The following is a 16,786-nucleotide window of genomic DNA, read 5'->3' on the forward strand; positions in this document are numbered from 1 at the left end:
TTCACTTTCCAAAAAACGTTTCTGTGAAACTTTGATGTAACCAACTGGCTATAATGCATGGCTGAGTAAGAAAAGACAATATTTTAAAGCATAGCTTTAATGTGAGAGGGGCAAATTAATATGGGATTAGTTTAGTTTAGTTTATTGTCAGGTGTGCTGGGGTACAGTGAAGTGCTTTTGTTGTGTGCTAACCAGTCAGTTGAAAGACTATACACGATTACAATCAGGCTATCCACAGTGTACAGATACACGATGAAGGGAATAACGTAAATAACATTTAGTGCAAGATAAAGTCCGATTAAAATAGTCTGAGGTTCTCCAGTGAGGTAGATAGTATCTCAGGACCCTTCAGTTGGTGATAGGATGGTTCAGTTTTCTGAAAACAGCTGATTTCTTCCAAAAAACTGTCTCTGAATCTAGTGGTGTGCGTTTTCTCACTTCTTTACCTCTTGCCTGAGGGGAGAGGGGAGAAGGGGGAGTGTCCGGGGTGAGACACACCTTTGATTATGCCGCTGGCCTTGCCGATGTAGCGTGAAGTGTAGATGGAGCCAATGGAAGGGAGGTTGGTTTGTTCCAATGGAAGGAAGTTTGGTTAGAGTAGACTTGGTGGGCCGAAGGGTCTATTTCTATGATCTGATGATTCTGTTTTGAAGGGGACTTTCAGAGACAGTTGCAAGTTAGTAAGTTGTAGAATCAGAATTCTTAATAAAGCAATGACTATACACCATAAAAAACCCCCATAGGATCCACACAGCTATATTAAGTACAGTAATTGAGAGGTCACTTATAGACCAAAGGCTTCTGTGGTATGGAGAGAATCAGCATCAGTTCAATCAAGTGCCTGACATCTGAAGCACGCACACACTACCATGGAAAAAGATTATCAGGTGATGCAGGAAATGAACAAGGATGTTGTCAAAGGTTCCTCAGAAACACTGCAACTTGTGGGAATCTCTGTCCTGTGACTACACAGAATGGAATTTGTACAGAGACAAGAGAAGCCTGGTTACATGGCAGAAGTACATCAGCTGCCAAACCTACATGTAGAAAATGGATATGAATCTAGTGGTGTGCTGTATATTTGTATGGATGTGCTGTATATTTCAATCAATATACTGCAATTGACCTTCAATCTTTCCATCTTGTAAGTTAAATAGACAATAGACAATAGGTGCAGGAGTAGGCCATTCAGCCCTTCGAGCCAGCACCGCCATTCAATGCGATCATGGCTGATCATTCTCAATCAGTACCCCGTTCCTACCTTCTCCCCATACCCCCTGACTCCGCTATCCTTAAGAGCTCTATCTAGTTCTCTCTTGAATGCATTCAGAGAATTGGCCTCCACTGCCTTCTGAGGCAGAGAACTCCACAGATTCACAACTCTCTGACTGAAAAAGGTTTTTCCTCATCTCAGTTCTAAATGGCCTACCCCTTATTCTTAAACTGTGGCCCCTTGTTCTGGACTCCCCCAACATTGGGAACATGTTATCTGCCTCTAATGTGTCCAATCCCCTAATTATCTTATATGTTTCAATAAGATCCCCCCTCATCCTTCTAAATTCCAGTGTATACAAGCCCAATCGCTCCAGCCTTTCAACATACGACAGTCCCGCCATTCTGGGAATTAACCTAGTGAACCTACGCTGCACGCCCTCCATAGCAACTGGTTCTCCTGTTTACTGAGCATAGACTATGATCTTATTCTTGTTTTGTTTTCTTTACCTTCCTCAGTAACTTTCACATCATCTTCAATCTCACAAGGGTTGACTGTTGCCTTTTAAAAGCAGTAACGTACAAACTTGGATATTCCTTATTTTCATACAGCAAAATCTTTACCGACTCCCTGACTCCTCTTCACGGTCACATCCACACAAGTCAGCGCTCATATGCCATCTGTCCTTTTGAAATGAGTACACCTAGATGTACAAAAGCACATCTGCCCATCCTGACTAGAACCTTCGATCATGTGGTAGAGTCCACATGGTCCACACTGTCCTTATCAGCCACCTCAGTGCTCAGAGAACAGGAGTGGAAGCTGGTCATCCTCATGCCCGACGGAGTCTATAAGCGTGTGAATTTGTAAGGGAATCGACTAAACATAGAATCGTGAGGTCATGGAAATAGGCCATTTGGCCCACTGTGTCTGTACTAATCCTTCATTCATTCTATTTTTATTCCACTTGTCGCACACATCTCCATTAAACTTTTCCCTTCTCATCTTATAGCTTCTGTTGTTGGACGTTTCCACACTGGAAAAAAAAAGGTTCTGACTGTCTGCCCTATCTATGCCTCTCATAATTTTATATACTTCTATCATGTCTTCCCTCAACCTCCAACGTTCCAGAGAAAAGACACCTATCCATTCATCCTGGTGAATCTTTTCTGCACCCTCTCCAATGTGACCGCATCCTTCCTTTAGTGTGGCGACCAGAACTGAATAAAATTCTCTGTGTTGTCTGGCCAATGTTTTGTTCAGCTCCAGCATTGTTGTTCTCTTCCATTTTATTTATAGTAATAAAATCTTACTGACTTGCTTTATTTTGAGTGGCCATTGTGAATTTATTAATCTGAACTATACTTTCTTTATCCTACAATTCCCTCGGATTCTGAGAACCTTAGTGTGTATTGCATATTACCTATCAGCAATTCCAATAACCCCATCAACGTAAAAACAAAATAACATTTTATTTCATAGAAAATTTCATTGAAAATTTGTACTTTGGATTCTTGCAACAACAGGCAATGCTTTATATTTTAATAATCAAACATAATTGCACTGTTTTCAAGCACGTGTCCTATGCCCTCCAGTACATTGTGTACAAAGGAGTTTAGGTGAAAAGGCAAAAGAGAGTGCAGATGGTGGAATCTGGAACAAACGCAGAATGCTGGAAGAACACAGCAGGTCAAACAGCATCTGCGGAGGAAAACTTTGAGTCGAGACCCTGCATCAGGTTAGGAGAAAGCAGTGTTAACAGCAGCCTATGTCGACAGGACTTACCGATCCTTGAGGTTTTTCCGTGGAGTTTTTCTTGTGTTTTCGTTGACAACACTTGGCTGTGGCTACATTCACCTTCCCTTCAATGCTGACTATTGTGGTCTTTATCCTCAGTGCCACCATTTAGTTTTCCCCTCCCCTTTGTGACCAATTGGGGCAAAGAGGGCTGCGTAGAGCCGCGGCTGGTGGAGCCGCCCTCTCACATCACCTGAGACCCGAGTCCGATCCTGTCCTCGGGTGCTGTCTGCGTGGAGTTTGCACGTTCTCACTGTGACCTGGTGGGTTTCCTCCAGGTGCACCGGTTTTCTTCCACATCCCAAAGACGTGCAGGTTTTAATCGGGTTTCAGGTTTGAATGTTAATCGGCCTCTGTAAATTGCCACCAATATGTAGGGAGTGGATGAGAATAACATAGAACTAGTGTGAATAGATGATCAATGGCCAACGTGGACTCAGTGGCCGAAGGACCTGTTTCTATGCTGTATATTTCAATCAATGCACTGCAATTGACCTTCAATCTTTCCATCTTGTAAGTTAAAGCAACTGGTTCTCCTGTTTGCGGAGCATAGACCATGATCTTATTCTTGTTTCATTTTCCTTACCTTCCTCAGTAACTTTCACATCATCTTCAATCTCACAAGGGTTGACTGTTGCTTTTTAAAAGCAGTAAAGTACAAACTTGGATATTCCTTATTTTCATCCAGAAAAATCTTTACGGACTGCCTGCCCTCTTCACGGCCACATTCACACAAGTTAGCGCTCATATGCCATCTGTCCTTTTGAAATTAGTTTTACAGATTCGCATGCTTGTTTTGGCAGTATAAACAATTCACCATTAAACCTATAAATCCAACAGATTATTTCACAGGCGTTGATCCAAAAACTCTCATCTGATGAGCAAGTTTGAAAACCTATACAATATCTTCCACAATATGTGTGTGATTTACAGTAAATTCAGACCCTATTGCCCGATAGTCTTGATGGGGCCTTGTTTAAAAGAATACATGTTCATTACTGAACAAGAGTTAATGCAATGAATAATGTATCTGACATATGAAGGTTGTATTCTGAGGTACAGCTTACTAATATCTGCAAGCTTTGAGGTGATTGATCGGAAACACTTAAGCTGTCAGTCCTCACCGTGAGAGAATTCAGTACTGCTGCCCGATTCATTACATCCATTGCTTTACAAGGAGAATACCAGTCTCCTTATATAGTTTTTTTTTAGAGATATAGTGCGGAAACAGGCCTTTCGGCCCACCGAGTCCGCACAGACCAGCGATCCTCGCACACTAACACTATCCCACACACAGGGCCAATTTAGATTTATACCAAGCCAGCTACGAGTACCTCTTTGGAGTGTGGGAGGAAGCCGAAGATCTCGGAGAAAACCCACGCAGGTCCCGGGGGAGAATGTACACACTCCATACAGACAAGCACCCGTAGTCAGGATCGAACCTGGGTCTCTGGCGCTGTAAGGCAGCAGCTCTACTCCTCTGCGCCACCCTGCCGCCCTGGCAGGATGTCAATTAGGTTCAAGCCAAGTAGCTGTGTAACCACAGAAACAGGTAGATCACACACTGGTCTCATGAACAAGATAATCTCTGTAAATATTCTTCCCACACAGATTAATCCTGGAAACTGCTGAAAATAATGTTGACCATCGAAGGTCTGTTCTCCCGAAAACCTTGCACATAGTTCTCCTGTCCGACTGCCTTCATTTGCCCAAACGTAATAGTTCAGCACAGGGTGACTGACAAGTTCATCAGGAAGGCACGTGCTTTTCCATGTTCACAGAAGTGGCCAGTTAGCTAACTGCATTGTTCTAGTCATTCAAACAATCCGTGCGTCACCAAATCCAAACGTTTTACAAATAATAAAATAGGGACAAATAAAATGAAACAAGGGTGCAATTTCTTTCAATGCCGTTGTAAAACCTCTACTTGGACATTTGCAACAGTGTCCAGTGTATTCACATTTGATTCCGGGACAAAGCTGAAGGACTGGTGACAAAGCTGAAGGACTGGCACAACTTTCAGCAAGCATGGAGGCACAAAGCTGAGTCTGAGACACAAGGAACTGCAGATGCTGGAATGTTGCGTAGAACGCAAAGTGCTGGAGTAACTCGCTGGTCAGGCGATGTTTCGGTTCAGTACCCTTCTTCGATGTGCAAGACTAATCTGAGAGTAGCCACCAAAGGCTGAATAACACATGGAATCTTCTTGTAGCCTAGAAGCATTTTCTCCCAGACATTGCTACAATACTGTGGCACAAGATGGAACACAATGTTCTCAGGCTTTCTTCTACACACAAGGGACAATTTTACAGAGGCAAATTAACCTACAAACTTGTACGTCTTTGGAATGTGGGAGGAAACTGGAGCACCCGGAAAAAACCCACGCGGTCTCAGGGAGAACGTACAAACGCCAGACAGTCAGCGCCCGTAGTCAGGATCAAACCCGGGTCCCTGGTGCACTGAGGCAGCAACTCTACCGCTGCACCGCTGTGCCACTCTAACGTGGCATCACTTGCTGCCCTAACATGGATGCAACATGGCTTGTAGAAGATATGGCAGCTAATTTGACCCTTATCCTCAACAACTCACCGCCACCATTCCTCCCCCACCAACCCAACACCACGTGGCCTCTGGAGGGTAGAAAGGATGAATTCACCATTGAAGTTCCTGATCAGGCCATGGCTCGCAGGTCTGCGTGGAAATCCAACAGTTGGAAATCCTGCTTCATGGCGATGCTGTTTTCATCCAGCTGCAGCTGGCTTTGCACTGTCAGTACATAACGGTCACCGGGACAAGCAAGCAAGGAGCGGCACAGATCCGCTATCACCATGCCATACGTCACCTTGCCAAACAGACCTGCAACACACACAAACACTGCGTATTAGTGTCCCGCCCCTCAATTAGATTCAAAACGGCACATTTAATACTGTTATTGATGGCAGCCAAGGCCCAGTACAGTTGGCACTGCAGACACAACTCCAGGGGAACACTGCACTGAGAAGAAACAAATCGTCCAACGTGAACCTCCCACGCACTCCACTCGGCCGCCTACTCTGATGGTGTCTCCCAAACTGCCACCAAGAAATGGAGCAAACAGGGGCAACTGGCAGAGCCACTGCCTCACAGCGCCAGAAACCCAGGTTCGATCCTGACCTTGGGTGCTGTCTGTGTGGAGCTTTGTACATTCTCCCTGTGACCGCCTGCGGGTGCTGTGGTTTCCTCCCACATCCCAAAGATGAGCAGCTTTGTAGGTTATTTGGCTTTGGTGAACTGTAGCGATTCAGCTGCACAGCTTGACTGACGAGCATTTGGCTATCAGCACACACACTCGCTGGGTGCTCTACTAATATGCTGGAGTCACGTTTAAACGAAGGTCAGTTACCTATGGGTCTGTGTAGCGAGGAGGGAGGAATATTGAGGAATATCTTCTCCATAAGTCTGGACGAGACAGAAACATCTACACTGGAATTCCCATCTGCTAATGTAAGCACCGCAGGCCTGCAAAACACAAAGAAGATATTGATCAGGTACTGTGGAGTGGTCAAGCCAAATCGTGTAGGAAAATAACTGCAGATGCTGGTACAAGTCGAAGGTATCACAAAATGCTGGAGTAACTCAGCAGGTCAGGCAGCATCTCTGGAGAGAAGGAATGTGACAAATCTGTTCATCGGGATGCAAGGAACTGCAGATGCTGGTTTACAAAAAAGACGGACAAGGTGCTAGATTAATTAACGGGTCAAGCAGCATCTCAATTCTAGCCGAATTCCTAGTTACCTCAGCACTCTTTTTTTTCCAAATCATTTCATAAGTTGTTTCTGATTGAGAGTTAATAAGAACCTCTTCTGTCAAAAGGTACTGTTGACATGCATTGGATTGGACAGGTCCCCATGGACAGTTGATGATAGGATGGTTCAGCTATTATCAGGCAACTGAACTATACTATCACCAACCAGAGAGCAGCCCTGACCTCCTATCTACTTCATTGGAGACCCTCGGACTATCTTTTATTGGACTTTACTGGACTTTATCTTGCACTAAACGTTATTCCCTTTATCTCAAATCTGTACATTGTCAACTGCTTGATTGTAATCATGCATAGTTTTTTTCTCAGACTGCATAGCACTGGAAGCTTTTCACAGTTCCTCAGTACACATGACAATAATAAATTAAACTAAACATATTAATTGGTTCTATGTCGAATATTACCTAAATAATAACAACTAGTGTAAACCGTAATATGGGGCGTTTATGTTGTGATAATAGACAATAGACAATGGGTGCAGGAGGAGGCCATTTGGCCCTTCGAGCCAGCACCACCATTCAATGTGATCATGGCTGATCATTCTCAATCAGTACCCCGTTCCTGCCTTCTCCCCATACCCCCTGACTCCGCTATCCTTAAGAGCTCTATCTATTTCTCTCTTGAATGCATTCAGAGAATTGGCCTCCACTGCCTTCTGAGGCAGTGAATTCCACAGATTCACAACTCTCTGACTGAAAAAGTTTTTCCTCATCTCAGTTCTAAATGGCCTACCCCTTATTCTTAAACTGTGGCCCCTTGTTCTGGACTCCCCCAACATTGGGAACATGTTTCCTGCCTCTAACGTGTCCAGTTTAAGAAATCAAACTGAGTGAAGTCAGCCAAGACAATCATTGAAGATAAGACACAAAAAGCTGGAGTAACTTAGCGGGTCAGGCAGCATCTCTGGAGAGAAGGAATGGGTGATGTTTCAGGTCGAGACCCTTCCTCAGTGAATGGATGCCGCACGATTGTTGTAGCGTCACTGCGCGAAGGAACGAGGTTGGGGGAAGAATCCAAGCACAAGGCCTGGCTCAGCGATTCCTGAGATAACGTATTCCCTGGACAGCCCCTGAGGCAACAGTGAAACCTGGCTCTGATTTTAGAAACTAGATCACCTTCAGCACCTCGACGGACTCGAAAAATGACCTTTTTGCAAAGAGCTGCTGAAATCAATTCAACCGTGCCTGAACACTGCTCAGAAGTTCAATCCCTCAAATTTGTTCCACCATTTAACTCATTATGTCTGATGCATTTTAGCTTCACAGGTCCCATAACTTTAAAACACCATTCCCTTCTGCTTCTGCTGTCTCCGTTTGTTGGGGGTTGCGTCTATCAGCAGCCTGCGTGTGTGGAGCAGACCAGCAAACAGCGCAGCACGGCATTGTCTACTGCACAGTCCTCCTTCCCCCTGGTGGAGGGGTAGACCTCACGGCCCTCGACAACAGCACTGGCTACAGCGCCTGGAGGGCATTACATAACCTCTGCTGCCTCAAACGCAAGAAGAAGAACAACAACACTCCCTGATAATTTTTTTAAATCAATTTCAGAAGAGGGGAAAATTGAAAGCCAATTAGAAGAAATATCGCCGATCAGAGATTGAGCCGACACAGGGCATTTGTTCAAGTTCAAGTGCAGTCTAAATATTCAGCTAGTTTATTGTCATGTGTACCGAGGTACAGTGAAAAGCTTTTGTTGTGTGCGAACCAGTCAGTGGAAAGACAATACATGATTACAATCAAGCCATCTACAATGTACAGATACATGATGAAGGGAATAACGTTTAGTGCACGATAAAGTCCAGTAAAGAACGATTAAAGGTAGTCCGAGGGTCTCCAATGAAGTAGGTAGTAGATCGGGACCATTCTCTGGTTATTGATAGAATGGTTCAGTTATCTGATTTATCATTTGTTGAAATATTCTAGATGCGGTTGATGCAATGTCATAAAGCATTTGATGAATTTCCACATAATAGGGTTGATGTTAAGATTGAAAGCCATGTCAAGTCAAGTCAAGTCAAGTCAAGTCAATTTTATTTGTATAGCACATTTAAAAACAACCCACGTTGACCAAAGTGCTGCACATCTGATTAGGAAAAAAAAAAGAAACATACAGTGGCAGGCAGCCAAACACAACAGCGCGGCCATCTTGAACAAAATGTTTAACTAAAGCAGAATGGTGTCCCGCGGCCGCGCCGGGCGATGGAAGGCCCCGCGGCCGAGCCGCACCGGGCGTTGTTCAGTCCCGCGGCCGAGCCGCGCCGGGCGATGGAAGGCCCCGCGGAAGAGACCTAAAAAAAAAAGAAAGATTTCCCCCACCCACACCCCCCCCCCCCCCCCCACATACCCACCCATGTGGATGTTCCTTGTCCAGTCCCCTCTGTTCACTGCAATCCCACGACACAGCTGAGTGCACAGTGCTTCCACATTGCAGGATGTTGATGTGCAGTATAAAACAAGTCAATGTCGTTTGGCCAAATGGCTTGTTCCTCTGCAGTAACGTCCACACAAAACACCGTAATAAAAAAGGTCAAATGGCATAGGTAGAAAATTAGGAAAGACACAAAGTGCTGGAGTAACTTAGTGAGTCATCCCTGGGGAACATGGAGAGGTGATGTATCGGGTCTGGACCATTCTTCAGAAGGGTTGGACTAAGAAGTCTGAAGAAGGGCTCTGAACCTAAGTGTCACCTATCCGTGTTCCTCAGAGATGCTGCCTGATCCTATGAGTTACTCCAGCACTTTGTGTCTTTCCTTGGTAAACCAGCATCTGCAGTTCCTTGTTTCTACATAGGCAGCAAATTCGATCATTAGCAGGAACTAGAGCGGTAGAGAACAGTTATTCTTTGAACTGGAGGGCAACGTACAGTGGAGTACCCTGGAGCTTGCGCCACCATTGCTCATTTCGTTTCACTATGTTAATGATTTTGACTCGGGAATACGGGGAACAAATTAGGGTTAGGGTTAGGGTTAGGGTTAGGACGCGAGGGCCTCGGGTAGTCGGCAGCGGCGACCGCGGACGGTTCAACAGCCCCGACTGCGGGTGAACAAAGAGGAAGATGAATGAACTTTATTACCTTCCATCACAGTGAGGAATGTGGTGCATGTTTATGTTAAATTTTATTTGATGTGGCTGTGTGCCTTGTTGCGTTTTACTTAGTATGGCAACTCAGATTTCACTGTACCTTAGTTGGTACATGTGTCAATGAATTGAATCTTGAATCTTGATAAATTGGACGTTTGGAGAAAAGATGTGTAAAACTCTTACCTGTAATAAATCCGCAGGACACTGTTCGGTAAGCATGGAATGCACTGCTTGTAGATGCCGTATTTATCAAGTCCTAGTTCACAGCCACAGTATCCACAGCCAGGGTATGTAAAATGGGAAAGAGAAGCCAAGACAGTCTCCACTGATGTGACGCCATCCATCGTGAATAAAGGATTAAGTGAAAAGTGCGTATTCCATTGAATTGCAATGAGGTGTATCTTTAATTCAGCAGTCACTGTAAACAGAAGCATAGGCAGCAATGAAGGTAATTAGATATAATCAATGCAAGACTGCCACATGCTGCTGGTTTAGTAAGGTGATAGCTGCATGTGATGGTGCATGAAATGCAAAAGATGTCCAGGTGTGGTTTCCAGTCAGAGCCTTCCCCCCTGCATGACTATTCCCAAACAAGAATTATGATAACGTGGGTAATGAGAAAGATTTCCCTGCAACAGAGATATTTAGTTTAGTGTAGTTTAGAGATACAGCGCGGAAACTGGTCCGATATCGGTCCATACCGACCAGCGATCCCCACACATTAATACTATCCTACGCACACTAGGGACAATTTACAATTATACCTAAACTAAACAAGCAGAGAAAATTGAAGGGATAATTTCCTCACTCAAGAGTTCCAATTCTCACTATCTGACCAAAGATTATTAAGGGGTGGGACACGTTAGAGGCAGGAAACATGTTCCCAATGTTGGGGGAGTCCAGAACCAGGGGCCACACAGTTTAAGAATAAGGGGTAGGCCATTTAGAACTGAGATGAGGAAAAACTTTTTCAGTCAGAGAGTTGTGAATCTGTGGAATTCACTGCCTCAGAAGGCAGTGGAGGCCAATTCTCTGAATGCATTCAAGAGAGAGCTAGATAGAGCTCTTAAGGATAGCGGAGTCAGGGGGTATGGGGAGAAGGCAGGAACGGGGTACTGATTGAGAATGATCAGCCATGATCACATTGAATCGCGTTGCTGGCTCAAAGGGCCGAATGGCCTCCTCCTGCACCTATTGTCTATTGTCTACTCTGGGGCGCAAATTCACTTTCAAACAAAACATATGGGCTTCAGAGAGCCTTGTTTACAATGCTGCTATTACTGCCAGATGGGAATGCACACACCTGAATACCTGGTGCGTAATAGTGTTGACAGGTCCATCACTTTAACACAGGCCGTCTCGCCGGGCTGGTATTTAGATCTGAACCCAATGGCTCTTTCATCGTCATCAAACAGGCACTCGCAGGATGACCAAGGTGTGCTGTGCAGTTCCAAGTCCCCGGTGATGGCATTTTGACCGACCAGCAGCGTTCTGAAGTCCCAGACATGGTCTGAGAGACACATGGATGGAACGATAAAGGGTTGCAGTTATCAACACCAATGACCAGGGAAAAGCAGAATTATCAACGACGATCAAAAAGGCAGCTAGTATCATCAAAGACCCACACTACCCCGGCCAATCTCTCACTTAACTCTTGGTATCAGGAATATGAAAACCGTGACCACTAGGTTTAAGAATAGCTTCTTCCCAACCACCATCAGACTCTTTTAGAAGGATGAGAGGGGATCTTATCGAAACGTACAAGATTATTAAGGGGTTGGACACGTTAGAGGCAGGAAACATGTTCCCAATGTTGGGGGAGTCCAGAACAAGGGGCCACAGTTTAAGAATAAGGGGTAGGCCATTTAGAACTGAGATGAGGAAAAACGTTTTCAGTCAGAGAGTTGTGAATCTGTGGAATTCTCTGCCTCAGAAGGCAGTGGAGGCCAATTCTATGAATGCATTCAAGAGAGAGCTGGATAGAGCTCTTAAGGATAGCGGAGTCAGAGGGTATGGGGAGAAGGCAGGAACAGGGTACTGATAGAGAATGATCAGCCATGATCACATTGAATGGCGGTGCTGGTTCGAAGGGCCGAATGGCCTCCTCCTGCACCTATTGTCTATTGTCTATTGAATACTACACAACACTGTTCCTGCCTTCTCCCCATAACCCCGTGACACCCGCACTAATCAAGAATCTGTCAATCTTAAAAATACCCAATGACTTGGCCTCCATAGCCGTCTGTGGCAATGAATTCCACAGATTCACCACCCTCTGACTAAAGAAATTCCTCCTCATCTCCTTTCTAAAGGTACTTCCTTTTATTCTGAGGCTGTGGCCTCGGGTCCTAGACTCTCCCACTAGTGGAAACATCCTCTCCACATCGATGGAGCCGAGCTCCTGATTAATGGCCGATGATTCGTGCGTTTGTGCTGAGTGAGGATAGGAGCCAGCAGGGCTGGGAATTCACCAGTAACCACCGTGACATGACCTGTTCAGCTCTCACTGCTTCAGTACATGGCAGTGTCTTCAGGAAAGAAAACTGGGGAGAAAACCTTAAAAGAAAACTGGCTGCCCATTGTTCAATGATCCTTAGATACATCGGGCAAGCTGGCGGCTGAAGCACACATTTAACATTCTACTTACTGCAAAGATGGTGTCTCGCTCACCCAATTTCCTTTGAATCCGAGAGTGCCAGGATACGCTACTTCCCCAGAGAGTCAGTGTGCCCGGCTTGTCTTTGACTTGTTCCACTGTCAGCACGATCTTCTGTTGCTTCTTCCCACCGTAGGTGTACGTGTTCTCTGAACATGAAGTGTCCACAGGTTATAGTGTACTGCCACCTGCACTAACCTGCACGTGTTTGATTTAAAAAAAATTTAGATTTAGAGATACAGCGCGGAAACAGGCCCTTCGGCCCGAGTCCGCGCCGCCTAGCGATCCCCGCACATTAACACTATCCTACACACACTAGGGACAATTTTTACATTTGCCCAGTCAATTAACCTACAAACCCCAACGTCTTTGGAGTGTGGGAGGAAACCGAAGATCTCGGAGAAAACCCACGCAGGTCACGGGGAGAACGTACAAACTCCGTACAGACGGCGCCCGTAGTCAGGATCGAACCTGAGTCTCCGGCGCTGCATTCGCTGTACCGCTGCGCCACTGTGCCGCCCGATTCGATGTTAATGGCGCATTTAATCCATAACACAGACCATCATTGCCCTTGGTCTTGCCCAAAGCTGCTGAAAAAACCATCGTTGGTTTCTCCTGATAATCATTGCAATGTTTTCCCGCTGCTTCCCACTGTGCAGTCCCTGTCAATGTCAACTCATTCCAAGTCTGCCGCACTGTCCGGTCATTGCCTGCACTGACCTAAAGTGACTCATGCCCCAGCAACCTGCTCACCTGCCTCCATGCCCTTGTCTCTTCGCATCATTGAAACTCCAGCCTCACCTTCCATTGCTTCTCCAATTATAGGTTACGACAAATCCTTCCCCTCTTCCTCCTTCCCCCTAATCTCCCCCCCCCTTACATTTCCCCAACTGTAGTCACACCTATTCCTCCCCTCCCCCTCCTCCTCGCATTCCATCCTCTAGCTTCACAATACGCAACAATGGGCAACACAGAGGCACAGCGGTAGAGTTGCTGCCCAACAGCGCCAGAGACCAGGGTTCAATCGGAAGTGCGGTACCGCCTGTATGGAGTTTGTACGTTCATCCTGTGACCTCGTGGGATTTACTGGGGTGTTCTGGTTTCCTACCACACTCCAAAAACATGCAGGTTTGTAGGTTAATTGGCTTCCGTAAATTGTCCCTAGTGTGTAGGATAGTGTATGGGTGATTGTTGGTCGGCGTGGACTCTGTGGGCTGAAGAGCCTGTTTCCACGCTGTATCTCTAATCTAAACTAAACTCTTCAGTCCTTTTGTCCCCCAACTTGTGTCTTTTCATCTCTGGCCTTTGCCTGCCATCAGTCTATCTAACCCTCCCTCACCTATATCCACCTGTTACCCGCCAGGCTTTGCCCTGCCCTTCCTCTCTTCCAGCTTTCTTTCCTACCTCTACAATGGATCTGAAGAAGGGTCTTGACCCGAACAATCACCTATTCATGTTCTCCAGGGATACTGCCTGACCCACTGAGTTACTCCAGCACTTTGGCTTTTTTTGTAAACCAGCATCTGCAGTTGCTTGCATCCAGCCTTGTCTGGAGCTCCCTTAGCCCTTTGTTCTGGCATTCCCATCCTTTGAGTTGGCTGTCCTTTGATACCCAGTGCTGAAAATGCTTCATATCACATGCTCACCATGGTTAACCCTCGCTGGACCTCTCCATCTCTTTCTTAGGGCCATCTCTAACACTTAAAACCCAAATCATGCTTTTGGTCATCATGCTCTTGAGTGGTTTGGTTTCAAATGAAGAGCCTTGTAATGGTTTGCTGCTTCAAAGCAGCTACGCTAATGCGGGTTCTGACTGTTGATGAATGAGACATATTCCAGCCTTCACCAAAGATATAGACCATTTTTAGCACTGAACATCAGGTGGAAGGAAATGGGTGAGCACACAGTGTAACATGGAAATCTCCAGTGAGTTCATTAACCTCAAATTAACCTTGCCCAAGTCTGAAGAAGGGTCCCAACCTGAAACGTTACCTTCTCCATTCCTTCCACAGATGCTGCCTGACCCGCTGAGTTACTCCGCCATTTTTCTGTTTCACTCAAAATTACAGTCTCCAACCTCAAATTAGAATTCATCAAGAAGGAATGAAATACATTAGCCAGGAATTGTAAGTCTCAACTGGTGTCCAGGATAACAGCTGGGAGGACAATTCGATAAAAATGGACATTGTTGGAAATACTCAATCAGCCAGGCTGCATCTGTGGGGAATAGACGACCTTCAGGTAGAAACAAAGATCTGCAGATGCTGGTTAATACACATAAAGATGCAGAATGCTGGAGTAACAGCAGATAATTTTCTCTGGAGAACATGGATCGGTGACGTTTCAGGTCGAGACCCTTCTTCAGACCGATTCAGTTTTTCAAGGTTACATTTACTTGCCGGCAAGAGAGAATTTTGCCACTTTGTCTAATTGATGCTAACTTACAAATAATAGATTCCTTGGATGAGATGATGGGGAAAGGGGTGTAGGTTCACCCAGAGAGTTGTGAATTTGTGGTATTCTCTGCCACAGAAGGCAGTGGAGGCCAATTCACTGGATGAATTTAAAAGAGAGTTAGATAGAGCTCTAGGGGCTAGTGGAATCAAGGGGTTACTGATTGTGGATGATCAGCCACGATCACAATGAATGGCGGTGCTGGCTCGAAGGGCCAAATGGCCTCCTCCTGCACCTATTTTATATGTTTCTATGTATCTGTTGAACCTCTCCATCCTCAGCGGGTAAGAGGAACCCAAAGGTTATGGGGGGAAGGCAGGAGAATGGGGTTGAGAGGGGAGGATAGATCAGCCGGGATTGAATGGCGCAGTAGACTCGATGGGCCGAATGGCCTACTTCTGTTCCTTCGACTTATAAAACCACGATGGGAAGTAAACTAAGGGAAGTGGACAAGTACAGACCTGTGAACAGAGTGACGAGGATGACCTTCAGTCGTGCATGTACCACCAGGCCAAGGTTCAGGTCGGGGAGGTTGACGTATTGCACAGAGTCTGTACGCTGCTGGTTTGTAGGCCCCAGAGTCAGAAGATGGGGGTGCTGATGGGATATATGTGCAACAAGCTCTTTCAGTGCTATTGGATTCACTGTCTGGGACCCTTTCGAAAGAAATCACACAGGAAGAATTAGTGTTACACAATAAAATATCAAAACAGGCAAAATTATCAAAACAAAACAAAATCACATGACCAAACAGACTTTAATTCTGTATGGATGCCTCTCTGGATCACATCACATCACAAGGATTAAGGTGTGATCGACAGATAAGCTTGGCTCCTATTCACCAGTCTAAATAACGCCAAATAATAAACAAGAGTTTTGAAATAACTTCTGGATCACATCATTGGTATTACTCTGGATCATGCCACTCAGTCTAATCACATTAATGTGCCAAGATTCAATGTAAAGATTGAACGTAGTTGACTACTAATATAAATATGTATAATATTAATAAATATAACATAAAATAAGCTCTGCTTTGTTCTGTACCTTTCCATACCTCTAGTTTCCCCCTCCCCTGACTCTCAGTCTGAAGAAGGGCCGCGACCCGAAACGTCACCTATACCCTTTCTCCAGAGATGCTGCCCGTCCTGCTGAGTTACTCCATCATTTTATGTCTCTCCCTGGTGTAAACCAGCATCTCTACTTCCTTCCTACACACTTTGACTACTAATGTAGTTTGACTCCGTTAATTAAATAATTAATCTCAAACAATGATTATACCTGGGCACCTGAATTCCAAACTCATTCTGTACCCTGGTTCTCACTACATCTGAACCCTAGACTTGACTGGTACTTTGTGACAATCATGCTAAACATCGGCTTTTAATAATCGTATTATCAGGCTCGAAATTTGACCTCTTCCCTTAACCACCAATCCCATGACTAAGAATCTACCGCGCACATTTCAATAGAGTGTGTTAAAAGTTTGTGGGATTGACATTAGGGCAACTGGAGTAACCTTGTGAGGTTTCACAGTCAGCGCCAAGCTTTGTCAGTTATGCATGGAATCAGGGGTGATGGGTATGCCTAACTTGCACTCACAATTGGGCAGCACGTTGGCGCAGCGGTAGAGTTGCTGCCTTACAGCGAATGCAGCGCCGGAGACCCGGTTTCGATCCCGATTACGGGTGCTGTACTGTACGGAGTTTGTACGTTCTCCCCGTGACCTGCGTGGGTTTTCTCCGAGATCTTCGGTTTCCTCCCACACTCCAAAGACGCGCAGG

General features: G+C 45.4%; 1 protein-coding gene across 1 annotated transcript in view; it reads right to left on the bottom strand.

Moving 5' to 3' along the window:
* Window positions 1-2,723: 2,723 nt before the first annotated feature.
* shld2 (shieldin complex subunit 2) overlaps window positions 2,724-16,786 on the bottom strand; it is a 52,231-nt gene continuing 38,168 nt past the window's right edge. Inside the window, exons 4-9 of the mRNA XM_078428502.1 lie at window positions 15,464-15,658; window positions 12,563-12,697; window positions 11,196-11,402; window positions 10,076-10,310; window positions 6,393-6,508; window positions 2,724-5,866 (exon numbers count right to left, since the gene is read on the bottom strand). Of these exons, the coding sequence (XP_078284628.1) occupies window positions 5,682-5,866; window positions 6,393-6,508; window positions 10,076-10,310; window positions 11,196-11,402; window positions 12,563-12,697; window positions 15,464-15,658 (1,073 nt within the window). The 3' untranslated portion in view covers window positions 2,724-5,681. The remainder of the gene's footprint in view (window positions 5,867-6,392; window positions 6,509-10,075; window positions 10,311-11,195; window positions 11,403-12,562; window positions 12,698-15,463; window positions 15,659-16,786) is intronic.

This window comes from Rhinoraja longicauda, chromosome 35 (genome assembly GCF_053455715.1).
Source record: "Rhinoraja longicauda isolate Sanriku21f chromosome 35, sRhiLon1.1, whole genome shotgun sequence".
In the NCBI taxonomy this organism is placed as follows: Eukaryota; Metazoa; Chordata; class Chondrichthyes; order Rajiformes; family Arhynchobatidae; genus Rhinoraja; species Rhinoraja longicauda.